The sequence below is a fragment of the Geotrypetes seraphini genome, chromosome 2 (genome assembly GCF_902459505.1).
Source record: "Geotrypetes seraphini chromosome 2, aGeoSer1.1, whole genome shotgun sequence".
Taxonomy (NCBI): domain Eukaryota; kingdom Metazoa; phylum Chordata; class Amphibia; order Gymnophiona; family Dermophiidae; genus Geotrypetes; species Geotrypetes seraphini.
Genome location: NC_047085.1, coordinates 154,629,949 through 154,657,381, shown reverse-complemented (window position 1 = coordinate 154,657,381; position 27,433 = coordinate 154,629,949). Strand labels below are relative to the sequence as shown.

At 44.1% G+C, this 27,433-nt stretch overlaps 1 protein-coding gene across 4 annotated transcripts in view; it reads right to left on the bottom strand.

The window, feature by feature from the left end:
* RAB31 (RAB31, member RAS oncogene family) overlaps positions 1-27,433 on the bottom strand; it is a 138,381-nt gene that overhangs the window by 17,073 nt on the left and 93,875 nt on the right. For all 4 annotated transcript variants that reach the window (XM_033934074.1, XM_033934072.1, XM_033934071.1 and 1 more), the window contains one exon: positions 24,167-24,273. In XM_033934074.1, coding sequence (XP_033789965.1) covers positions 24,167-24,273 — 107 coding nt within the window. The remainder of the gene's footprint in view (positions 1-24,166; positions 24,274-27,433) is intronic.

Genomic DNA, 27,433 nt, shown 5'->3' with positions numbered 1-27,433 from the left:
CGAGGAGGTTGACAGGATTTTGGTTTTTATTATATATTTTTTTTTTTAAGTCATGTGAATGCTGGCACGATTAATTCAAGAGTGTGTGGGATAGGCATGTGGGATTTCTTAAGAGAGAGGAAGAGATAACGGTTACTGTGGATGGGCAGACTGGATGGGATATTTGGCCTTTTTCTGCCATCATGTTTCTATGATATTCAATGCTGGCACCCACATAGCTAAGTGGGCATATTTAGAACTGTTCAAAAGCTGATCTAAGGGGATAAAGTTCCACTGAATATCACTTTTTAGGCAGCCGGAAATATTTAAGTGATCAGAAGAGTTTTCTGCCTGCTTAAATTGCTCTGAATATCGGTACCACTTTGCCCAATCTCCACATCATGTTCATCCACCAACAGAATGCAGGCCAACATTTCAAAGTGCAAAGTTTTTGCACCAATTTACAAGCATTATGATACTATGACATGGGCATATACATTATATCTTAAAGTATGTGCTCTCTTATAACACTATTCTTTATAGGGAAAACCTCCATTTTAGAGTCCAAAAAATTGCTTCTCCCAGTGACATTAATGTATCCTGGTTGGAGTGTGCTTGGGCTAGAAATATTTAGACCCTGGATGCCCTGGGGCAGAACCTCTGTAAAGGGACAAATGTGTTTTAATGGGTTAGAATCAGCATAGGTTCAGCCAAGGGAAGTCCTGTTTCACCAATTTGCTGCATTTCTTTGAAAGTGCAAATATAGGTGAGCCAGTTGATGTGGAGGGGCATTTTCAATAGGACATCTGACTTTGGATGTTTCCCATAAGACGTCCAAAGTCCGACAACCCTTTTCAAAACTGCTCCTGGTCCTAATCAACCTTAGTGCGAAACTCTTTTTTTTTTTTTTTTAATCACCCACTTTGACGTCTTGGCCATGACATCCATCTTTATTCACTATTTTCAACCACAAAAACGCCCGAGTAAACCATCTAAATCCAGACCATTTGGATATAGGAGAGGCAAGCATTGTAATGGACTGGCTCACAACAACAAATGAAAACCAGGCACGTGATTCGATTTCATTCATTGATGCTATGAAATGTGGGTCATTTACAAGTTGTCTGATCTGTGGACCATCAAAAATTCCTGCCTTCAGTGTTTCCATGGTAAGTCCTGATAACATATGCGCTATGGGGTTCATAATCTAAAAACCCACCCAAGTCAGCACTTGGACGATCTAAAAGACAGGTCGTCCAAGTGCCGATAATCAAAACGGGTTTTTAGACATATCCAGAGACTTTTTAGGCCTCTGCATCCCACTGTGCGCCCAGAGCTGAAAGGGGCATTTTTGGAGGAGTGGTTAGGGTAGGATGTGGGCCGACCTAGACTTGGTCGTACTGCAGGGATAATCGAAACTTTGACAAAGCTGCCTAGATGGAACTTATACGTTGTGACTTAGGCGATCTAAAACTACATATAAGTGCCCAAAAGGTATTTAAAGTGACCAGATAACCACTGCAGGGACAAAGTAAAGACTCCAACATGCACCCTCCATGTTCACTGATCCTGTTGCATCCCCACAAAATTCAGAATAAAAACGTACATACAGTACTTGCCTCCTGAACATCAGCACTTGCCATAGGAAAATCTAGTAGAGCTGCACAGAGGTGTCTTAAGTAGTCTGGGTGTGGGTGGGCTATGGAAAATGTGTGCCCACCAAAACCCTACTGTACTACCATATAGGTACAACCTGCAGCAGACCTATCCTAAAGAAACCCACCCTCGACAAACAAACCAAGTAATTACAGACCAATCTCCAACCTACCATTCATCTCTAAGATGCTGGCGAAAATGGTACTCTCTCAATTACAAACCTTTACAGATCAACATGAAGCCCTCTCTGCTTACCAATCTGGCTTCAGGTCATTCCATAGCACTGAAACAGTCTTAACATTATCGATGCCTGCTGGAAACTTCTGGACTACTCGCCACGCAAGCAGTGAAACTAGACAGCTACATCTCCAATTTACTAATCTCAGCACCAAACTACAAAACAAGGGACAAGGGAAACAATGTGCTACTCGACCTTACTGCAGCATTTGAGACTATTGACCACCCTCTCCTACTAACCAGACCTGGTTCTCTATATTTGGACTAGAGATCTGTCTGCCTGGACATCCACTTATCGAGATGTGACCCTCTGACATTAAGCATGTACCCCAGCTTGATCGCTCTATTGTTGACCTCCTTATTGTTATGCCCTTTGCTCTGCTACTGTGTCCACTCCTATGTGTTGGTGCTGTGTTTCTTCTCTGTTTATCTGCAACTACGGATGTTGACTTGTAACCCATCCTAAGCTTTCTGGGAGGATGGGATATAAATCAAAATAAATAAATAAAAAATTCATCCTATTGAATCAGAAATATAGTATTGAATGAATATATACAAATTCTACTTATTTTCCAGCAACAAACATCATCTTTTCAAGATGTTTGAGCCACCACTAGATTAACAGAAGGAGGGGGGGGATGTCATTTTTTTTTTTTTTACATTTCTTGGGGGAGGAAGTCCCAGTTTGTTTGTTTTTTCTTTTTCAATCTATTTCATTTTGTTTTGCTTTCAGTTTTAGCACATATGAATTTGCAAACTGTACAAGTTAAATATGAAACAAAACAAATTTTAAATAAATTACTGGGAATAAAACAAGCCTGTTTTTGTTGTATTTTTTGTTTTGTTTCAAAAAAAAAAAATACTCCTCCCTAATCTAATGGATCATTTGTATTCCACCAACTCTCAATAAGGCCCAAAGCCTTACAGTAGCAACTCTAGAGAGCATTTTCCCACATCTATTGTCATAAAAGGGGAGATTCAGCTGCTATTCAGTGTGTTTGGAAATATTCAAGTTATTTGAAAGAGCTAGAAAAAAGATATATTGAAGCATCAGAAAGATGATAGCATTCGTTAACAGGAACATCCCCATCCTCTCTCCAAGGATTTTTTCACTCATTAGACAAGCAATTTTTATTTGGCTCACAGATGCCTCCACCCAAAATAAATTAATTCTTGCTCAGAAATAAGCCTGCATGACTTGCATCTTTTTCATTTATTTTATTTAAGTTCATGGAACTATAATATAAAATGAGAAGGAAAATATTTATTTATTTATTTCTTCCATTTGTGCGTCGCACATACCTATACAAGCTCTAGGCGACATTACAGAGGAAGGGGTTAGAAGAGAGTAGGGAGGACTATGGAGGGCAGGAAGGAGTGCAGAGAAGAGAAGCATGTAGAATATTTCATAGAAATTCCTAACTTTACAGATAGGAGCACCACCTATGTAAATGATATGTAAATGAATTAAAGTAATATGTAAAAAGGAATAGAAGGGAGGAACCATTAAACAATAGAATTCAGTTAATAAAATAAAAACAATAGGGGTAAAAACAATGGAATAAAATTTAAAATAATTCATAAACTGGAAGAAAAAATTGAAAAACAAAATCAAATAAGTCTAGCAGAAGTCCAATTTCCTGAAGCAGCTCTGTTGCCTCAGCAAATTTTAAATAATCCCAACGGCAAAAGTCCAGACGGGACAGATATCAGCTCGGACTTTCCAGCTGCTGCAACCCCGACTCATCGCTTCCAGGCAGAAGATGCACAGAGATAGAACAATCCAGCCCCGGGCCGCACTGCTCTCAGTGGGCGGCGGATGCTCATGGGCAGCTCCCGAAGAATACAAAACTCTGCCTCCATCGGACAACCTGGAAGAGGAGTCCACAGCACGGTCCCACTCCACGGATCCGGAGACAACACCAGCTCTTCCCCAATGAGAGAGCAGATGCCGCTCCATCCTAGGCAACAACCAGCAGCGACCCACCATGCCTCTACTGGTCCCGCCTCCAGCAACGATCTCCCCACAGTAATCTCCAGTTCCAGGCCTTTAGGTTAGCAGACAGTTATGCTGTGATTCTATAACTGTCAAACTCCTCTTATCCAAGATGTTTTCTGACTCGCCCGAGAGAAAATTAAAAGAAAAAAGTACAGAACCCTGTAAAACTATGAATAAGGTAGATGAAAAGAACAAAATAAAGTAGAAACTAACAAAATAAAACTAAATAGAACTAAAAACTTATACTATAAGAGAGAGACACTGAAGCCCAGGTCTTACTCAGGCAACATTCTAGAATATGCTAGAACAGAAATATTGATAGAAAAATCCCATTTTGAAACAATTTCTTGCCCTTGAAAAGACAATGATGCTACCATCAGATCACATTAGTGTACTTATTTTATTTTATTTTTTTTTTTGGGGGGGGTTGCCAAAATCACACATTTCCTCTATTTTGGCTGCAAATGATATGAAGAGCACTTCATTCTTTCTGTTTGAAAGGATATCCAACAAAAGTCGCTTCTGATGTTGCATGGAAGGAATGAGCAGCATCCAGTACACATGACCTTAAGTTTGTGGGTGTTTTTCTGAAATCTTCTAGCCACAATTCCATCATGTAGGGCCTGTGGTATCCAACTTCAGGCTGTGACAAACACCACCATCTGTGAAATGCAAAGATCAACTGTCATCTACTAAGAACTCATTCCAAGCAGAAAGTCAACATTTTCCCAAAACATGCCTATCACCTAAACTTAAATACCTAGCATTTATCGAGCACACCACTTGGATGTGAAAATCCCCCAAATATGCCCATGAAAATTGTTTAGCAATAAGTAACCAATCTTGCCTTCAAAACAGGAAAAACCTTAGTAGAAAGGTATCATGAAAAGCAACCTATGCCCCTAAAATGCTATGGTGCTCATTTTCAAAAAAGATACATGTCCAAGAAAGGATAAACTAGGACATCCAAGTGCTGAATTTCAAAACATACTTTCTAGATGTCTTGCTAGGCATTTTGTCTGCTGTGCATCCAAAGTTCAAGGGGGAGCATTGGAGGAGTGTTAGGGGTAGGCTTTGGGTATACTTAGTACTTGGACATCTTTCAATGATAATAATTTAACATTTCCCAAGACTTAGATGTCTGGAGCTAGACCTGTTTTAAAAGCATCTAAGTGCTAAAAAGAAACTCAAACTGGACAGATGACCACAAGAGAGATTAAGCAATGATCCCCCCAAAATCTCCCAATGGTCACTGACCCCCCTCCCACTCCATAGAGATCTAAATGAAACAGTAAATACCTATCTCTAGAACAGCAGTACCTGGTATGGGACAACCTAGTACAGCAGCGCACAGGTGTTTTAAGTAACCTGGTAAGTGGGCTAGTGAGCCATAGAGAGGAGGACCGAGGACCATTAAGACATTCTAACCACTATATTTATGATGATTATGTAGGCCATCAAAACACTACTATATTGCCATATAGGTGCCACCTGGAGCCACATGGGCTATTGGGGTGTTAGACAGGTGGGTGTAGTGGGTTTTGGGGGAGTTTTGAAGGGCTCAACACACATTATAAGGAGGTTATAGTGAAATATGTACCCAACACCCTTTATGTGAAGTTCACAGAAGTGTTCTTTAAGGTGCCCCACTGCTTTGCTGGCATGTCTGTGTGGCCAGTGAAGTATAAATGGTGGCCCCTCCTAAGTCCAAATGGCTTGGGTTTGGATGTCGTTAAACCAGATGCAGATTGTGTAGATATTACCAAAGGAAGTTAAAAAACGTCCAGGATCTAAGAATACAACAGAAGAAAGCAGAGAGGGTCCACAGATTATATTAAAAGGGAGAAAATTTAGCACAGGTGCCACAGATTCAGTGAGGAATCTAAAAGGTCATAGCTTTCTCTGGAAGCAGTACCCTGTATTTCAAACCTGAGCTACCCTGCCTCCTATAAGACCTAGTACCCAAAGCATAGTTCTACTGGGATTAATACAAGTGTGAGGAGGGGTGGATGCCTCTGTTCATTGAATATTTCAGAGGTTTCAAGGTGCAGGGAGCTGCTTTGCCTCTTGAGGTCTTGAGAGCAGGGAGGCTATCATGCACACTATCTGGATTCCTCCCACTGCCAAGAGCAGGAAGCTACCGATTTTGGTTTACGTATTTAATCATTTTGATGCAACTCATCCATTACCTTCCACTTGGCGTACTGCTGCAGTGATGTTGATTTATAAAGGGTAAAGATCCATCTTCTTGTGCGGCATATAGGCCCATCTCGCTGCTCAACATTGATTGTAAAATCTTTACTAAGGTTTTGGCTTTGAGATTACAGCCCTATATGCCACAATTAGTGCATGTCAATCAGGCAGGTTTTATTTCCCGACGACAACCATTTGATAATATTAAATCAGCTTTACACTTGATGTGGCATGTTCGTCGGGAGGGTTCCCCTGCTTTAATCTTATCCCTCAATGCTGAAAAAGCGTTTGATCAGATAAGTTGGGTGTATTTGTTTACTGTTTTGCGTAAAATGGGTATTGACCAGCGTTTTTATGGTTGCCGTATGACGCCCCTCTTATTACCAGCTATCACTTTGGCACATGGGACACGCCAAGTCTGTCCTCAATCTCCACTGCTCTTTGCGCTCTCTATGGAACCTTTTGCAAGTCGGATTCGTCTTCAGGGGGAGATTCAGGGGATTTGTTTGGGTGCCCATCAACATAAAATTTTATTATATGCAGATGATATCTTGCTTCTTTTGCATGACCCGGAAAGGTCCTTTCCGGTTGTTGTTAGCGAATTGGATGCTTTTGGCCCCCTTTCGGGTTTTAAGGTAAATATGGCCAAATTGGAAATTTTAAATATCACTTTGCAGACGGCGGCCATGCGGCGCTTGCAGTCTGCCTTTCCTTTTACTTGGGCCGCTCATTTTATTACCTACTTGGGAGTGAATCTTACTGCAGATCCTACCCATTTGTATAGATATAATTTTCCAGAGCGCTTACATGCCTTGTTTGCTGATCTTGAGTGTTGGGAGGGCCTGAACCTTAGCTGGATAGGCTGCATTTAGGTTATTAAAATGATGCTTTTGCCTCAAATGTTATATGTTTTTCTGGCTTTTCCCATTCTCTTACCTGATGATTTTTTTCATCTTATCACGTAAGGTTTTTACATTCATCTGGTGTTCGCTGGAGTATTTTATATAAGCCTAAATTGGAAGGGGGTATGGGGATCCCCAATTTTCGGTTTTTCCATCAGGCAGCTTTACTGCAGGAAGTGGTCATGTGGGTCACTTATGAAAATAGGCCATGGATTCATATTGAACAGCACTTTCTTCCACAGGTCTCTTTATGGATGCTACCTTGGATGCCGAGTGCTTGTCTGCATTTGGCCTTGAAAACGCCTAATTCGTATTTACAGGCTGTTCTACAATGTTGGTATGCAGTTCGCAGACAGATGCTTCCGGAGCGCAAGTTTTTTACTCTTATGGCTATAGTAGCTTTGCCTGCCGGTTCGCCAGGTCAGGAGGACTCTGTTCGCCATGCCTGGATTCTGACAGGCCTCCGAACGTTAGGACAACTTTGGGAAAATCAATCTATGCGTTCTTTTGATATTTTGCAAGAGAAATATGGCTTAGCGGATAGGGATTCCTTCTTGTATATGCGCTTGCTGACCTAGCTTTACAAGTGGGCTTTTTGGGAGCTCTCGGGTGACACTTGTCTTGAATAAGCTCTTCGGGAGGGGGCAGGGAAAGGGGGAGTCTCTCGCTTGTATCGGGCTTTATTGAAAAGCTAATCCCCTATTGACCCTTATAGATTGGCCTGGGAATGAGATTTGCCGGCCGGACGTAGTTTGCCTAGTAGGGATGCTCTGTATCGAAAGTTGTTGAAATTGACTTTATCCATTCATTTTATAGAAAATGGCTATAAAATGTATTACAGGTGGTATTATACCCCTGAGCGGCTGTTTTCTATTTTTTGGGTGGGCTCTGATCATTGTTGGCGCAACTGTGGGCAGAGGGGGTATTTCCTACACATATGGTGGACTTGTAGGGGAGTCCGTTTGTATTGGCAGCGGACGGCCTGTATTTTAGTTCACATTTTACAGAAAGATTGCTGTGTTTTAATGGATTGCTGCTTGCTTAATGTGGGAGTTCCTGGTCTCACTCTCCATGAGCAGAAACTGGCGGCCTATGTGTTTACGGCCAATCGTTTGGCTCTGGCACAGTGTTGATGTTCCCCCACTATTCCTGCTTTACAAACTGTTTACTCTCATTTGGATTATTTACAATTGATGTCTAAATTGACGGCATTGAGACATAATACACTTGTATCTTACTCTAAAATTTGGGAACCTTATATACAATGGAGGCAGCAGTCTATGTAATTTTTGAAGGGGAGATGGGATATTACTATATTTGTATATTCGTATCGTTCCTTTTGTTGTGTATGGGGGAGTTACATATATACCAATTGGTGAACTTCTCTTGTGCTATGCTGTGATTTGTCTAAACTTGTGTCCATACACCTGCCTTTTTGGCTATTTTTCTTGATTTGGTGGGTGGAGGGGTTGGGGTGGGGAGAGGAGTTTCTCAGAGTTGTGTTTCTGAGCATTGTACTGAAGAGTATCTGTACAAAGTTTGCTGTATTGTATTGGTGGGGAGGGAGTCTGTTGGGGTGATTGTTATGTGCAGTTTTGGCTTATGTACATGCCTTTTTATATCAATAAAATCTTTTGAAATGTCAAAAAAGCAAACAAATTAGATTTGTTGCCTTTAGGATAGCTTCTTTCAGTTTCGTCCACTGCTTTTCTACTTCATTCAGTTGTTCCCATCCAACTAACTCTTCCTTGAAGTATTCCTCCATCTTGACAAAGTTAGTTCTTTTGAAGTCTAGAACCTTCAGTCTTGAGTAAATCCTCTCATCCTACATTTTGATATTGAACCTCACCATTCTGTGATCACTAGATGCTAAATGATCATCCACGGTAATCTCAGGAACACTTTCCCCATTTGTAAGCACCAAGTTCAAAATAGTTCTATCCCGCAGGGGTTCCATTACTAATTGCCGGAACAATTCTTCCTGTAGTGAATTCAAGATCTCCTTGCTTCTAGACAATCTCACAGCTGGGCTGGTCCAATCAATGTTCAGCATATTAAAATTACCTATCAGTAGTACTTCCTCTTTCCTAGATATCTTGTGAATGTCTTCAATTAAATCTTTGTCCATTTCTTCTGCTTTTAAATTATGTTTTGCAATTAACGTGGAGGGGCATAATAAAAACAAACAAACGTTTAAGTCCCCTTTTGGCCTAGGCCCTAAACACTGAAAGTAGAAGAAGGGAAAATGTCCATTCTCAAAAAAAAACCCATCGAAAATGAGGGTTTCTTTTAGAATGGCCTATCTCTACGTTCAGCTGTTTAAACGCCCAGACCACCACTACATCTACACTTAAAGACACATTACCAACCAAAATACAGCCTAAGTCCCAAACACCCAAAACCAGGCCTTTTAGGCAAAGGAGGAGCCAGTCCTTCGTCTAAAAGCTGGATTTTGTAACTGGTGTCTGTCAAAAACAACACCGGTTACAGAATCTACTCACCCCACCCCCCAGCAACGATCACAGCAGGAGAGATAGCCAATCTCTCCTGTCGCGATCCACCCCGCCTCCCCATGATCGAGCAGGAGGGAGCTCAACCCCTCCTGCCCCAACGCAGCCCCGCGATCGGCTCAGGCAGGAGGGAGTCCAACCCCTCTTGCCCTGGCAAAACCCCCTTCCTGCCCTGGTGAACCCCCTCCCCCAATACCATCCCCGATACCCCCGGATCAAGTCGGGGGAAGGGGGTAGCTGGGGCAGGAGAGCCTGGGATCCCTTCTGCACATATCAGTTCGGTGGGGAGTGGATCGCAGCAGGAGAGATTGGCTATCTCTTCTGCCACAATAGCGATCACCCCTCTACCTAAACTGCCATAAGTCGTAGAAGGAGAGATTGAGCATCTCTCCTGCTGTGGATTGCAGCAGTTCGGGTAGAGGGGTGATCGCCATCTCTCCTACCGCGATGGTTGCGGTGAGCAGACAGCTGGGGCCGCTGAGCTAATCGTGGCAGCCGTGATCAGCTCAGTGGCCCCTTTTTCGGCACTTATACCTCTTTTGACCAACCTAAACTTTTGGTTATACTTCCTGTACGCCTATGTATAGGTCGGCCCACCTCCCGCTCTTTCCCCTCCTCTAAAAATGCCTCATTTTGCTCTATGCGTTTAGAGGCAGGGGAAAGACCTAAGCTGGTTTTAGATAAGTCTAAAACCAGCTTTGGTTATGGGTACTTGGATGATGAGGCTTTTTGATCATCCAAGTACCCATTTAGGCCACTTTGTAGACTTTTTTTTTTTTTTTAAATTTTTATGGAGCCCCATAGGCACTCGTAGGGCACCTACCGGCACCTAAGTTAAGGCACCATTTATAGACTATGGGCCTTGATGTTGTGATCATTCTCATCAGTACAGGAGACCCAGGAGTGGTGAATGGACTTAGTTCACAAACAGTTTCTCTACAGGGCATGTTCCCTCAGGTCCTAAGGAAGGTAGAGCAAGGTCTTCCACCTATAGCAACCACTTGCTTTTCAGGCTGAATCCTCCAGTGCTATTAGTCACCAAGTTTTTCTTGCCAGAGCCCAAAAACCAAGAAGAGAACCAGAAAGTGGAGGAATCTCAATGGAGATACAAGCATAGGTAGGGTTTCAGATTTCCTCTTTAAAAAAAAGGGGGTCACGTGATGCAGCCTACCTGATAGGACGCGTGCTGGCGGAGCTCCCTCAGATCCCCCGTAAAATCGGCGATTATATCCTGCTTTCCTCCCCACCGAGCGGCTGCCCTGCCGAGTAAAAGTGAGTCTTGCATTCCGCTGCGGCTGCGGCATTTTAATCGGGTCCCATTGCTTGGAATGCCTGTGAAACAGGCTCGGGCAGCTAAAGAAAGGCCGGCCCTGACCCCGACCAAGATGGCGATGGAGTCCGCCACTTTCACGGTCCCCGCAGGGGACTGGGTGCAGGAGATCACGCGGTCGGTGTCGGCTGCGCTGGAGGACCGTCTTAATAAGCTACAATCGGGAATGGAGGAGATGCATGAAAAATTTGATTCTCATGCGCGCCGGATTGCCGACATGGAGCAGCGGATTTCTGGGCAGGAAGATGTCTGTAGTGGCCTGGATGCCCGAGTGATCACGCTACAAAAGGAAACAGAGGCCCTGAAAGCACAGCTGGACGAGCAGGAGAACAGGAGCCGTCGGAACAATCTTAGGCTGGTGGGGCTTCCAGAGGCGGTCGCGGATGCGGAGTTGTATCACATTTTCTCCAACTGGCTGCCAGATCAGCTGCAGCTGCAAGAGTCTGGTATGGCCTTCACTTGTGAGCGTGCCCACCGGATTGGGTCCATGCAGCAAGCGGAGAACAGGAGACCACGCACCGCCATTGCCCGCTATGTCAACTGGCGTGAGAAGGAGTCCATTCTACAGGCATATCGCAGGGCAGGACCTCTGGAATACAAGGGAGTGAAGATTCTTCTCTTCAATGATTACTCTGTCAGAGTGGTGGTGCAGCGCAAGTTGATGTCACCTTTCTGCTCGGTGCTGCATTCCAAAGGCATCCAGTTCGCCCTCGTTTTTCCTGCTAAGCTGCGAGTTTGGAGGGATGGCAAATCATTCACCTTGCAAGACGCAGATGAGGCCCGCCACTTTGTGGACAAACTTTGAGGCTGCTGGTTTTCTCCAGGCATAACTGGTCACGTGGACTGGGCTGACTATTGCAGGACCTGTAGCATTCCCTACTGACAAATCTTGCACAGGGAAGACTCCAGAGTGTACCCCTGACAGGACACTGGGATTCCCGGACTGGAGTCTTTGTGTTCTCTTCCAGGGCCCAGTAAGGACCTTTCTGATTCTGCAGGTCTCTTGTGACTCAGTTTTGTCTTTCTATGTCCACCCGTTTGGTGGGGCACAGTGTTTTTGTTGCTGAGTTCTTTTTTCTCTTTTTGGATGTGGAGGGGAGGTGGGGGGCTCCCTGGCGAGCGGGGTGGGAGGTGTGTCTTTGGGTGGTGCAGGGCTGGGGAAGGGAGCTACCGCTGAGGAAGGTCTTGGGTTGGGGGGAGTGTGTGGGGGGGTTTTGGGGTTGTATGGCTGGGTGTGCATGGGTAGGGTGGTGGTTTGTATGGATGTGGATGTATGGTATGACTGGTCCTAGATGGGGGAGTGGCACCTATCTTTTCTCTACCCAGGGACTTAGCTGGGAGGTCCCGCTGGGGTGGCTGAACTTCTATAATGATCAATTCTCTGAGTATTGGCCTTTTGACACTGGCTGATTTAAAGATGGTTACTCTTAACGTTGCTGGCCTTCGGTCACCTATAAAGAGATCGAGAGCACTGGCCTCCTTACAAAAAATGAGTGCCGATGTAGCATATCTCCAGGAGACTCACATGTCACAATTGGAACATTCTAAATTACGTAGAAGCTGGGTGGGTGAGGTATATTCCTCCTCCTTTGGGGGTAGGCGGCGAGGGGTGGCGATCCTTCTTAGCAAACAGTTACCTTTTCAGTTTCACAAGCTGGTTCAAGACCGCGAGGGGAGATTTGTTATGGTCTTGGGGGAGCTTTGGGGTAAGAAGCTGATGCTCTGCAATATCTATGCTCCGAACGTATACACTCACAACTTTTTCTCTACTCTCCTCTTTAAACTGTCAGAATATACCGAATACCATCTTATCTTGGGCGGGGACTTTAATATCACTGCTAATCCGAGCTTCGACTGTAAGCCACCCCGAGTGTCGCCTCGTGATCAGGCCGCAAGAGGGGTCAACTTCCTACTTAGCCACTTAGACATCGTGGATATATGGCGCACCTTACACCCTTCTGATAGGGACTTCACTTTCTTTTCGCACGCTCATAACACATACGCGCACCTAGATTATCTTCTCCTAGATCGCCGGCTGTTTCCCGCAGCAATTCGAGCAGACATCTTGGAGAGCACCGTTTCTGATCACGCTCCAGTGGGGGTGACCCTCTCTTTTTCATCTGGGATTCGGGGAAAGTCCTGGAAGCTGTCTCCTCAATTGTATACGGATAAGGCATTCCGGGAATATCTTAGAGCGCGGTGGGTGGATTATCAAATGACTAATCAGAATGATGATGTGAGCCCCAGTACGTACTGGTATGCCTCTAAAGCGGTGATGAGAGGGCACGTTATAGCATACACGGCTCATAAGAGGAAAGAGCGGGATGGGAAGATATTGCAACTTACGAGTGACATGCGTATTCTCAGGCAGCGCCATATTCAGTCGATGTCTGACTCTGACAAACGAGAACTTCAGTCTCTGAAGGAACAGATAGAGGGGCTGCTTAATGATCGTATGCGGACTTCTTTGTATTTTCACAGATATCAACTGTATCGCTGGGGGAGCAAAGCGGGGAAACTATTAGCTAATTTGGTGCGACCACCAAAAAAAAGGCAAGTTATTACATCCATTAAGGATGCCCGGGGTACTGAATACACTACAGCTCAGCAGATAGAACAATTTGTCTCTTTCTACTCTAAGCTATACGAAGCTCGTCCTTTGGACCGAAAGGCCTTGCTGTCCTTTTTCTCTGATCTTCAGATTCCGGGGCTTGAGGACTCGCAGCTCCAAGCCTTAAACGCTCCGCTTACAAGGGAGGAAATTTTGCGGGGTATCCGCTCCCTTACCTTGGCGAAGGCGCCGGGCCCTGACGGTTTAGGCCCGGAATATTATAGGATTCTTCAGGATTTGGTGGCTGAGCCTTTGTGCGCCCTGTATAATGGAGTGTCAGTGGGCGAGACCGAGTTTCCCGATAACCTTGCCCATGTGGTTTTACTGCCGAAACCGGGCAAGGACCATGCATTGGTGAGTTCGTATCGGCCCATCTCGCTCTTAGACCAGGACATAAAGCTGTTGGCGGCTACCCTAGCGCGTAGGCTGAATTCTGTTTTACCAGACCTTATTCACCATGATCAGGTGGGTTTTGTTCCCGGCTGATATGCTTCCATGAATTTGATGAAAGTGCTGGGAGCCATTCGGATCCATGCGGGATGCGGGGGCCACTCAGCTATCGCGGGATTGGACATGGAAAAGGCGTTTGACAGCATTTCCTGGGAATATCTTTTCTGGACTTTGGAGCGATACGGATTTCAAGGCTCCTTTCTGGCTTGGGTGAAGGCGTTGTATGTGGACCCGCAGGCACGCTTATTAATCAATGGCAGTTTGACGGCCCGTTTTGGCCTTCAACGAGGCACTCGGCAGGGCTGTCCCCTGTCCCCTTTACTATTTTTGTTGGCCATGGAACCATTAGCCATCAAAATTAGAGGGTGTAATCATTTCCGGGGGGTGAGAGTAGGGGGCCACGAGTGCAAAATCAGCTTGTTTGCGGATGATATCCTTTTGTATTTAGATCAGGCTTCCATTCATCTGGATCCAGCTCTTGCGGTGGTGAGAGCCTTTGGGTTGCTTTCTGGCCTTCAGGTGAACTGCTCTAAGTCGGAACTTTTACTGCTGTCTGGGGGCCCGCCGGAGCCATGGCACGCGCTCTTGACTATTCCGCCCACGACGGTGCCTATGAGGTATCTGGGTGTCTTCTTAAGCACACAGCCTTCTGTCCTCTATGCGGAAAATGTTATGCGTCCGCTGGAGGAGATTCACAAGCTATGTCAGCGTTGAAAGGATTTGCCGTTGGGCCTGATGGGCCGGATAGCGCTAGTCAAAATGGTCATGCTTCCGAAACTGTTATACTCTTTACAGACCATCCCGATCTGGTTGTGTCGCAAAGAGGAACTTAAGTTCAAATCGATTATCTCTAAGTTTATCTGGCGCTCCAAGGCTCCGCGAATTAGTATGGCAAAATTGATGTTGGATAAGTCTTATGGTGGGCTGAATGTCCCCGACATTCGTTTCTACAATGTGGCCGCGCTTCTGCGCTGGATACATGAGGGATACTCGGGATGCGAACGATATTCTCCGCAGGGATGGGTGGAGGGTTGGACTCATCCTTTTCAATTCATGAATATGCTCCACTCCCAATCCGATCCCTCTCACCGGTACAGAGTTCAGATGCAATTCATGTGGCCTTTACGGCAGGCCTGGCGATGGTGGAGGCACAGACAGGGGCTTAGCCCCACGGTGTCTCCCTTTCTTCGTTTCTTGGGAAATTCCAACTTTCAACCGGGCTGGGGAAATTCTGCATTTCAGGGTTGGGCGTCTCGGGGCTGTATGGTCATGGCGCAGTTGCTTGAGTTGGATTCCCGGACTTTTCCCTCTTTCTCCCAGGTTCAGCGAACATGGGACCTCCCCAATCACTTTCTGTTTTCCTACTTTCAGGTCCGCCATTATTGGGAGGCAGAAAGGAACCGATGCCCCGGAGCATGGTCGCTCGGGAGGCTAGACGCTCAATTTCTCTCCACCCCGGCCTCTATGAATAAGCTTTCACATTGGTATAAAATATTGAAGATATCGAGTCCCACTGACGCTATATCCAGAGTAAGAGAGGTTTGGCAGAGTGATCTGGGTGTATCTATTGAGGAGCATCAGTTTCAGGAGTGTTTTGCCACCCTTTTTGCATTCACTAAAGCTGTCGAATACCAGGACACTCAATTTAAGATTCTGCACCGATATTACTTAACTCGACAGCGGGGAGCCAGCTTGGGACTCTGGGAAGATGCCTCTTGTGTTAAATGCAAATGCCAGTCAGGTACGTACCTCCACTCTTTTCTGGAATGCTCTAAACTTACCCTCTGGAGGGAGATGCTGGCTGTGTTGGAGGCTATCCTTCAACGGTCGGTGGAATGGGACTATGGGGTTTTACTTCTAGGGTTGCAGGAGCCGCTTATTGAACAGGGTTTGTCTGTCCCCCAGCGGCGCTTCCTTTATAATGTATTCCTAGTGATTAAGAAAGCAATTCTTTCCAGTTGGATTTCTGAGGCCCCCCCTCCCATTGCACTATGGCATGCCAAATTGCGGGACATGGCCACTTTTGAACGCCAATGGTATGCGGGATCTTCCAACTGTGATAAAAGATATTATGTGGCATTGTGGGACAGCTTGTTGCGCTCGATCTCTGCTCTGGAGCCAGTACCCGGTGACAACTAATTTTGAGCTTCTGGCCCCGAGGTGTAGACCCCCTTTTGGGGGTTCTCGGGAGTCCTCTGCCTACCTGGGTGACCTTTTCTCTATTTCTCCTTCTATTTTCCGTCTGTAGGCCTATTTCTTTTTCTATACTCATTGACAGCTCTTCTATCTAGGACTGGGGGGGAGGGGGGCGGCTTGCTTGTTTGTGTGTGTGTGGGGGGGGTTAGTGTGAAAGGGAGATGTGCCTGTTGTTGTCATGTGTGTGCTTGGTGTGCATGGGCTTTGAGTCGGGCTTGAGGAATGTCTATTTAGATATTTTGGGGGGTAAGTAACAAAAGGTGAAGTTGGCACTGCCTTATGGCGGGGAATTTCCTTGTATTTTTGTTCACGGATCCCTCTCGACACCCTGATGTCTCTGGTCTGGTTTGCTTTTACCAGCTGTTTTTATATCCCTTATGTTATTTGCATGCAGATTATGGTATTGTTGCCGCCTGAATGTATGTGCTGCTTCACTGCTAATAAACATATATTTAAAAATAAAAAAAATAAAAAAAAGGGGACACCTGGACCTACCCCGCCCCATTCTGCCTCCAGCTCCACTCCATTCTGCCCCCACATAAACCTCCCTGAACTCGGGGCCGCATCTAGAGGGCCTCTGTGCATTTACGGACTTTGATGTGATGACATCACACCCATGTGTGTGAAGTCATCATGCTGATGTCCGCACATGCGCAGAGGCCCTCCAGATGCAGCCCAAGCTCAGAGACTTCCAAAACCCAGACACACTGCCGGGTTTTGGAAATCATAACATAACATACCAGCAGATTTCTAGACCGCATAGCCATGAGTTCAATGCGGTTAACAAAAGATTATACTAAGGGAAAAAAAACAAAGAATGTTATAAAAAATACGAGGGTATCTAATTAATCAAAAATTTAGAGAAGAGAAAGGTTTTCAACAACTGTCTCAAATGTTCATATGAAATAGATCTAACTAATAGTAGTCGGAAATCTTTATCATAATACACTGCCTGATAAGCGACAGTGTGTTCATGATATTTCTTACTTTTACAATCCTTGACTGAAGGAAACGTAAACAGAGCATGTGACTTCCTACTATTCTTCTGCAACACAATATCAAACCTGTCAACAAGGTATCTTGGGGCAAGTCCGAAGGCTACTTTATAGTATAAACATCCCAACTTAAAGATTACCCAAGCCTCTACCGGAAGCCAATGAAGTTCAGGGTAGCAAGGCGTCACATGATCAAACTTCCTCAGGCCATAAATCAATGATGTCCCAGATATTTTGTTAATTGCATTTGCCCCAGCCCCTCCATGATCTTTACAAAAAAAGGAATGGACGCTATCGGTCGGTAATTTGATGGCAAAGAGATTGATTTTTTATTATTTTTGATGATTGGGGTAATGATTATATTGACCTCTTCTTGAGGGAAAATGCCATTATCTAAGGAATTGGTTATCCATTCTAACACTTTTAGTTTGAATCCTGGAGGTGCACAGGACATAAGATTGGCAGGACAGGAATCCAACATGCAGTAAGATTTAGAATATCTGCAAAAAAGTTTAGTAAAATCTACCTAATCTGGGTTATCATAAGTGGACCATATTAAATCTGCAGGAACCTCATCCTGGATCCTGCCCAAACAGTCTCTGATGTTCCCTGGGCATGACAGACAGTCCTCTAAAAAGAGGACTTGTCCAGGTTTTCCCAGATGTCTGGTAACCCTAAGCACAGGGCACTTAATGATGAAACATAGAAACATAGAAACATAGAAAGATGACGGCAGAAAAGGGCCACAGCCCATCAAGTCTGCCCACCCTACTGACCCACCCCATTAGGTCTGAATGCTGATGACCTAGTTCCTTAACTCTCGTAGGGATCCCACATGGATGTCCCATTTATTCTTAAAGTCGAGCACGCTGGTGGCCTCGACCACCTGCACTGGAAGTCTGTTCCAGTGATCTACCACCCTTTCTGTGAAAAAATACTTTCTGGTGTCGCCATTAAATTTCCCTCCTCTGAGTTTGAGCGGGTGCCCCCTTGTGACCGAGGGTCCCTTGGGAAAGAATAAGTCGTTTTCCACTTCGACACGACCTGTGATGTACTTAAACGTCTCAATCATGTCATCCCTTTCCCTACGCTCCTCTAGAGTGTAGAGCTGTAACTTGCCCAGTCTTTCTTCGTATGAGAGACCCTTGAGTCCGGAGACCATCCTAGTGGCCATCCGCTGGACCGACTCAGCCCGAAGCACATCTTTATGGTAATGTGGCCTCCAGAATTGCACACAGTATTCCAGGTGAGGTCTCACCATGGTTCTGTAAAGTGGCATTATGACTTCAGGTTTGCGGCTAATGAAACTTCTTTTGATACATCCCATCATTTGCCTTGCCTTAGATGAGGCCTTCTCAACTTGTTTGGCAGCCTTCATGTCTGCACTGATGATTATTCCTAAGTCCCGTTCCTCTGAAGTCTTAGCCAGTGTTTCTCCATTCAAGGTATAAGTTCTGCATGGATTTCTGGTACCAAGATGCATGACCTTACATTTCTTAGCGTTGAAGCCCAGCTGCCACGTCGAGGACCAGTTTTCCAACGTGATCAGATCCTGCGTCATATTATCCTTGAGAATGCTTTCACTTACTATATTACACAGTTTTGCGTCGTCGGCGAACAGTGCTACTTTACCCTGAAGCCCTCGGGTCAAGTCACTTATGAATATGTTGAAAAGGGATGGTCCCAGGACTGAGCCCTGCGACACTCCGCTAGTCACCTCCGATGTCTCAGAGAGGGTGCCGTTGACCACCACCCTCTGAAGTCTTCCACTCAGCCAATCGTTGACCCATGCACTGTCAAAAGCTTTACTGAAATCCAAGTACACTATGTCCAGAGACTCTCCCGAGTCTAACTTTCCAGTCACCCAATCAAAGAAGCTGATCAGATTGGATTGGCATGACCTACCCCTAGTGAATCCATGTTGACAGGGATCCCTTAGGTTCCCCTCATCCAAAATCATGTCTAGTTACCTTTAAGTAAAGTTTCCATGAGTTTACATACTACTGATGTGAGACTTACTGGTCTGAAATTCGCAGCCTCTGCTCTGCAACCTTTTTTGTGCAGTAAAGCAGTTGTAAAACCATGGTCCAGAAGGGACTGGAGCATGATCAAGAAGTGTATAACAAGATGAGTAGGATCCAGCAAGAAGCAGGCAGCCAAAGCAGAAAATAATACCAAGTAAGGCAGATCAAGTTCCTGCAAGGAAATCAAAGAATGTCTGGGTTGATATAGAAGTCTAGAAAGGAATAATATGGCCTACGGCAGGAAACGAAAACAAAAACTCTATGGAAATGGTGATGTTCAAGATGCAGGCTTTATTTAAAAATATACAAATTCATAATCCACATAAAATAAATCTAGGACCCAAACCATTTGGAAATATGGACCCAACACGGTCTGTGTTTCGACAATGTTGTCTTCCTCAGGGGTCCCTAAAAGTCGTGATATAAAACACGTGGATAAAAACTGAAATAATAGTGAATCGTAACTCTGCGAGGATGAGGTTTGGATCCTAGATATATTTTATGTGGATTATGAATTTGTATATTTTTAAATAAAGTCTGCATCTTGAACATCACCATCTCCACAGAATTTTCGCTTTCGCTGGATTTGCATTATCTGTGGGACTAAGAGTCAATCTCTTGCTTGTTTTCCTCCGGAAGGAAACAGCATCAATAGTGTGAACAGGCACAGCCAGCTTGATTGGTGAGGCACAATGACACCAGATGATAGGAGGACTGAAGTTCACTATAGTAAAACTGTCCCATGAGCTAAGGCTCCTACAGGCTGGCAGCAGAGCCCCTCCCCACACACACACACAACATTTGTACTCGGTAATCCTCCTCTCTAGTATCTGGGGTGTAAAAGGGCATGTGTGCTTTTTAGGAAATAGGTTTGATAAGCAGATAGAAGTACTTAGGTGATGAGAGAAATGGGTAGAAAATAAGAGGATCCTTTCATCAATCACACTAATACCTTCAGAGAAACCCTCAGGCTCAGAAATGTCAGTATGTCTTAGATATTAGTATGGTTTGTAAAGAAAGGTACCTTCTAGACCAGGGGTGTCCAACCTTTTGGCTTTGTTGGGTCGCATTGGCCGAAAAAAATGTTTCTGGGGCCGCGCAAACGCTACAGCAAGACAGAGGAAGGAGCCGGCAAGACGGTAAATACCCAGGGGCAGCAGAGGAAAACACTGCATCGCCCACGACAGGGGCTGCACAAAATACTTCACGGGGCCACAGGTTGGACACCCCTGTTCTAGACAGACCTACTCATATAACATTCTAATTAGTTTTTGGGGTTTTTTTGCCACAATCACAGCCCCTTGACTATGATACAGTTGCTTCTACAGTGCTGGTACATGTAGAAAAATGCTTACTTGCAGTACTCCTTTCAACTGTATGACTGCTCCCAAAAATACTAAGGAGCTCTAGGTCCAACTCCTGCAAAGACACTAATAAGTTCAGTTATATCCAACAGTTTGAAAAGTCTTTGAACTGTCGGATCCTCTCCCTGGTCTAGGGCTACCATTGATTCCTAGCTATCTGCCCTGAAATGCAAACCAGAATCCTCCAAGGAGGAAGATTTCTTGAAGAGTAATGGCATAGTATCTGAACCCAAATCATCCCAGTCCTTTTTGGACTAGACCTCTGGTTCCTGAGGAGGTAACTCTCTCTGTGTACCTCCCTGTAGCCACCCTGACACTCCTTTGTATTTTTGGTAGGCTGCATACATCAGGGTCACAAATTCTAGTTCAAAGACCTGGCCCGGATCCTCCAGGGACCTGGCCCAGATCCTCCATGGACCTCTGCCGGTCTGATCTTCACCTCCTTTCAGGGCCAAGTCCATACAGCAGTGCTTCACCAGTAACACATAGTCGCTATTTAGGGGCTCCAATGGGATTTTGAGACCTAGCTCTTGTGCTTTCTACGACATGTCCTACAGAGGAACCAAAAGGAGGCTAAGTCCTTGACTCCCCCCTGCGCAGCATGCAGTACATGGACTCAGGCCCCCTATTCAGCACAAACTTTGCATGATATAGGGGTCCAACCACCTGAGGAGTCCATTACAACCGATTTAAACCAGAATTCACGGTTTTTGAGGCAGATAGAGGCTTTTAAAATAAAAATCGAGAAATCTAAGATGGCTACCATGGTAGCTTAAAAACGTCCTGTGGGAACAAAACTAAAAGTTTAAAAATGCTAAAAATAGGATTTTAGAGGTTGGGAACCCTTGGGATAACACCAAAAACCTTCAGTTTTGCCAATTTCTGACCCACCCCAATTTTCCCCATAGACAGTAATGAGCTGTACTCACAGACTTGCCATGTGCTGTGCCTGTATCAGCTTCTCACTGCAGTTGTAAATGGAGGGGTCCTGAGGAGGACTAGTAAAGGATGAGATAGAACCTGTGGATTAAGAAGACACCATAAGCATTTCATCATGAAACCTCTGCTTCCATTTGGAGAAGGTGTTTACATAGACGGGTTCCTTGCAAATTTTCCTATTCATGTGGAGCTAAAGTATATGTATACTATAGCTGTGTAATGTATACTCAGGCTTTGCACTTACCAGGCTGACATTTCCTAGCTTCTATCTTGGATTCGGCAAAGGCATGAGTTGCCAAGGAATAAAATACCCCTGTATAGTACCTCTACTATGCCTCCCTCTTGTTGGATAAGGAATATGACTATTGGGCAGATTGAATGGATCATACAGGTCTTTATCTTCTGTTTGCTCCTATGTTACTTGTGCTCTCAATTTTGCCACTTGTTTCTCTACCTCAATGTTACTCTACCTCAATGTTACTGTTTACAATAGAAAAGCAAGTATTTTGATATGTTATGTCTTCTTTTTTTCTGGATTGTCTTTTTTAAATCAAAAATAAATGTAATAGCTGTAAAAGGCAGTAAATACAAAATCAATGTTTGTGAATACTTACCGTCAACTGCAGGAAAGATGAGACCTTGTCCCCCGTCAAGCCCTCAAATTCCCTGGAATGTAAGGTAGGCTTCAAGGTTTCCTTCTTTCTGTATTCATTGGTGGATTGCAGGTAGCATTTGAAAGCTTCAATATCCTTTTAGAGTCAGTCTGAATGCTGGTATGGTCCCAGCTGATGCAGAACAGCAGTTTTTTTCCTGAGGTATTATGATCCCTACAGCCTATTCCGTTTCTTTTGTCCTTTTCTTAGTACAACAGAAAGAGAACAGGGGTACATGGTACATTTTATCAATGGGAAGATAGCTTTATAATGTGCCTTTACAAAATAGTTTCTAGAACTAGCCCCAAAAGCACAAGTGCCTATGCACAAACTTATGCTTACTTCAAAGAAAGTATAAATGTTTGTGTGTACTCGGCACATATATCCAATATTTAATGAAATACAGATCAAAATTTGTAACAGGTGTACCACTTGTGGAAAATAAGAGTGATCCTACAAAAAACCATTCTTCAATTTAGAAATATTGGTCAGGTAAAGCTATTTATCACCACAGAATAGTGTCTATCCTTTAATAATCATAATGATAACTGAACTCACACAGATTGCCCTGATCAAAAGTTTACATATGCTTGAATGCTTGGGCTGATAATATACACTCAAGTTCACACACAAGTTGAGATGGCAATAAAGGGTAATTATCCACTCCCATGCCTTGTTTGATTGTAACTAGTGTCTATGTATAAATACTCAGTGAGTTTCTTAGTTTTTGAGAAACCCTTGTGCATTTCATCCAGGGCTGCACTGACTTTGCTGGTTACTGTAGCATGGGGAAAGCAAAAAAAACTGTCAAAGGATCTGTGAGCAAAAGTAGTTCAACTTTATAAATCAGGAGGAGGATATAAAAAGATATCCAAAGATAAATTGCCAATCAGTACTGTTCAAACTCTGATCAAGAAGTGGAAAATTATGGATTATTTTAATACTAAGCCATAGTTAGGTAGACCAAGACAATCAAAACATGGTCAGGAAGACCAAGACAGCCAAAAAATGTACAGGATCTGGAGGCTTTTTACCAAAAAGAATGGGCAGCTTTCCAGTTGGCCCAGACGCCTAAGGCCCCTCCTGTGGGAGGGGCCTTAGGCACCTGGCCCAATCAGGCCCTAAGACCTGCCATTCGGTGGACAGGCTTGGGACCTGTCTGGCCAACTTATTTTTGGTAAAGGGGGTTCGGAGGTGGGTGTAGCAGGGTCGGCGGTGGGTGTCGCAGGGTCAGCAGTTGGGGGGGTTCATCGTGGGTAGGAGGGCCTGTGATCCCTCCTGCCCATATCTTAATGGGGGTGGGGGTTAGGGGGTCGCCGGGGCAGGAGGGGTTGGGCTCCCTCCTACCCAGATCACATCACGGGTTGGGGGGTTGCATGAGCAGGAGGGGTTGGGCTCTTTCCTGCCCGGATCACATCATGGGTTGGGGGGTTGCCTGGGCAGGAGGGGTTGGGCAATCTCCTACCTGGATCACATCGTGGATTGGGGGATCACCTGGGCAGGAGGGGTTGGACTCCCTCCTGCCCGGATTGCATCGCGTGTTGGGGAGGGATGCCTGGGAAGGAGGGTTTGGTCTCCCTCATGTCCAGATCGCTTCGGTGGGGGAGGATGGATTGCGGCAGGAGAGATTGGCTATCTCTCCTGCCGCAATAGCAATCTGAAGTGCCAGGAACCACGGCACTTAGGGGTGAGGATTACGGCAAAAGATCTCCAGCCCTAATGCTTAGGTGTTCCCTGGGAGGGCAGAAAATATATTATTGAACACTAACTTAGCTTGGTATTAGTGTGCCTAACATTTAGGTGCCCCCAGCTACACGAGCCACAGGGCGGGCATAAGAGCGAGAATCTAAATGCCGCAGGGATGAGAGTTAGCTTACAGTTTTCTGTAAGTTAAAACATGTCAAGTGCAAACTCCACCCCTATGTACGTTTCCCCTTGCAAATATGCACTATAAAAGTTAAGCAGATATTTTGGGAGAAGCACCCTGCTAGCACTAAAGCTGGTTGTGCACACATGCCCATGTAAGCGCTAGGATTTTAGCAATTTATGCACCAAATGGGGGTAAAAATGCAGGTGCCTAGATTGCAGAATTGCCTGTAAACAAACCAAAGGGGATTTTATACATTACCTAATATCAGAAAGATCACATTTGTTCCCAGCAATAGCCATCACAATGTTTTCAGGGCCATGTTCCTTTAATTCTTTTACCCATTTCTTCAAAGTATGGAATGAATCCTAAACCCAAAGAAATAAATAGTTAAACACATCTTGCAGGACCTCATAGAAGCGATATCATATTTGATCAGCCTTGCATGATGATCTGAACCCAAAGCTTTAACTCCAGAGCCCTGGTTTAGGTCCCTGCCCACCATTCATTGTTTGACCTTAAGTGACAACCTTCCTGTGCTAAACTTGAATTGTATGATCTTTGCATAAGCCGTGCCTCTGCTGGGTCAGACCTGAGGTCCATCATGCCCAGCAACAAATGCTGCAATCATGAGTGACTTCATGCAGTGTTTTTTACACTCATAGTGCTACATAAATAATAAGATTGCTCCATCGATGTACATAGCCTTGCATAACATCAGTGACATCATCCATTTCTGGTGTCTACAATTTTCAAAACAAGATGTGGAAAGCCCAGCCTCTGGAGCAAATCAAGAGAAATATTTGCCAAAAAGACAGCCTTCAGCAGACTGTGTATTATAGCTGTTGTAGCTTTGCCTCAGTTCCCTGCTGCATTAAACCTTAGTAACAGACTTGAGATTAAAAGGCTGAGCTCCTCAATTTAGGCTCCTAAGTTAGGCTTCTAGATTTGTGTCCTTGTTTTCAGCCAAACTTAGGAGTCTAAGGTGCTTATTTTAATAGCACCATTCACGATTGGACATCCATAAACTAGTACTCAGAAGTCTATCATCCACACTAGGGATAGAGAAAGTATATGTATAAAATGTGGTTGTACCACAGAAAAGCAATATATCAAATCCCTGACTCTACCTCATTTGCCTTCTGTCACTGCTGCTTCAGCCCTGCTCCTTTCTCTGGAGATATTTGCTGACCTCACAACTCTGTTCAAGCACCTTCTTCTCATCTATTTTGCCAGCGATTGGGGGCTGTTTTTAAAGCGGTCGACACCATTATAGAGTCTGGGCCATAGCCTTTAATAAAGTACAGGTCAGTCACTTTGCAATGGATAATCATCCTCCTTTCACACATGAAGAAAACTCAGCACGCTATCAAGGAAGAGCAGAAACCAGCAAGTGTTAAGGGTGATAGCTCGTTATATTAATGCAGTCTTCTTCTGAGCCAGCATGACAATCCTGTCCTCAGAAAGCACGTAATTTTGCCTTCAGTCAAAGATATGGAATGTAAGCAAACCACGGCAAACATCCATTAGAGCACATTCTGTAACTAGATTTCATCTGCTTCCCCTCTCTGCCCCCTTAATTGTACTCTGGAGTTTTGAGGTCATTAAAGGCTATTGTAGCAAAATCCCTGCCACGATCACATGACCAAGCTCCTGTTAGATCACATATTGCTAGAGATAATTTATTTAGGTTCTGCTTGCTATTTGTTTATGTCAGATAGATATAAATGTTGAGGAAAGGCAATAAACAAATAGTCACATTTTGAGAGAGAACATCACTAAAAAAATATACATCATATATTCTGAAGGGTAAAAATAAAACTACCAACAACATTACTCCAACCAAAAAGTCTGTTTAATCTAGTAGAGACCTACTGTTCATTTAAACAGAATGTTTTTACTTTAACTCAGTGGATACTCTGTACTAAAAAAATAAACATTTTTGAAACAGGGTGGTTTTGTCTGAATGAAGCGAGTAAATTGGATATGTAGGGGAAAAAATTTTCTTTTATGCTCTTTACTTCCAGTCCCTGAGGGTTGCCAGGAGGTCAGGGTTAAAGGACCCCTCTAATAAAAATACAGTACATATGTGAAAATAAAACAAAACAAAAAGAATCCAAGTGATACTTTTTTTTTTGACTAACTAGAGCATGGGAGCATGGGACTAACTAGAGGTTAGCTTTGGGACAACATTTCAGAAAACCAGAACACTGCATCAATGATTTTATGGTGAGAATATTAAAAAGAAATTTTAAGACAATCCAAGAACATAATACCTTTGAGATCGAAATGATAAAACATTTTGAAACCCACCAGACATAACGTAAGACATTGGCTTTTTCTCGCATTACAAAACATAATTTTTACTGCACTGACACCTTCCTCTCCCCTTTCCTGTAAAACTCATTTGAATACTTTGATGTTTTACTCTTATATACTGATAGCTATCTTCATTTGCTTATCTCCGATCTGAAGAAGGATTCCTTCGAAACCTAATCTAACCATGCTCTAGTTAGTCCAATAAAAAAGGTATCACTTGGATTCTTTTTGGGTTTGTTTGCTTTTTAAATTTCTACATATTATCATTACAAGTGGACTAACATGGCTGCCACACAATTTCTCTCATGAATATACATGAAAGATCTGCATACAATGGGAAGTAGCAAGCATGTAAACTAGAGAATAAACATAAGAATAGCCTTACTGGGTCAGACCAATGGTCCATCTAGCCCAGACGTCTGCCCTCACAGTGGCCATTCCAGGACACTAGTACCTTGCAAAACCCAAATAGTAGCAATATTCCATGCTACCAAACCAGGACAAGCAGTAGCTTCTCCCATGTCTGTCTCAATAACAGACTATGAACTTTATTTACCTCCAGAAAATTGTCCAAATCTTTCTTAAAACCAGTTATGTTAATTGCTCTTACCACAACCTCTGGCAATGCATTCCAGAGCTTCACTATTCTTTACTTTGCTAGTGAAAAAATATTTCCTCCTATTGGTTTTAAAAGTATTTTCTTGTAACTTCATCAAGTGTCCCCCTAGTCTTTGTAATTTTTGACAGAGTAAAAAAAAATCGATCCACTTGTACCCGTTCTACACCACTCAGGATTTTGAAGACTTCAATCATATCTTACCTCAGCCATCTCTTTTCCAAGCTGAAGAGCCCTATCCTTTTTAGTCTTTCCTCATACAAGAGGAGTTCCATCCCCTTTATCATCTTGGTTGCTCTTCTTTGAACCTTCCACTATATCTTTCTTGAGATAAGGCGACCAGAATTGAACGCAATACTCAAGGTGAGGTCGCACTATGGAGCAACAGAGGCATTATAACATTCTTAGTCTTGTTAACAATCCCTTTTTTAATAATTCCTAGCATTTTGTTTGGTTTTTGGCTGCTGCTGCACATTAGACGGAAGGTTTCATCGTATTGTCTGACACCCAGAACTCCTTCTTGGGCACTAACCCCAAAGGTGGACCCTAGCATCTAATAACTATGACTTGGGTTATTCTTCCCAATGTGCATC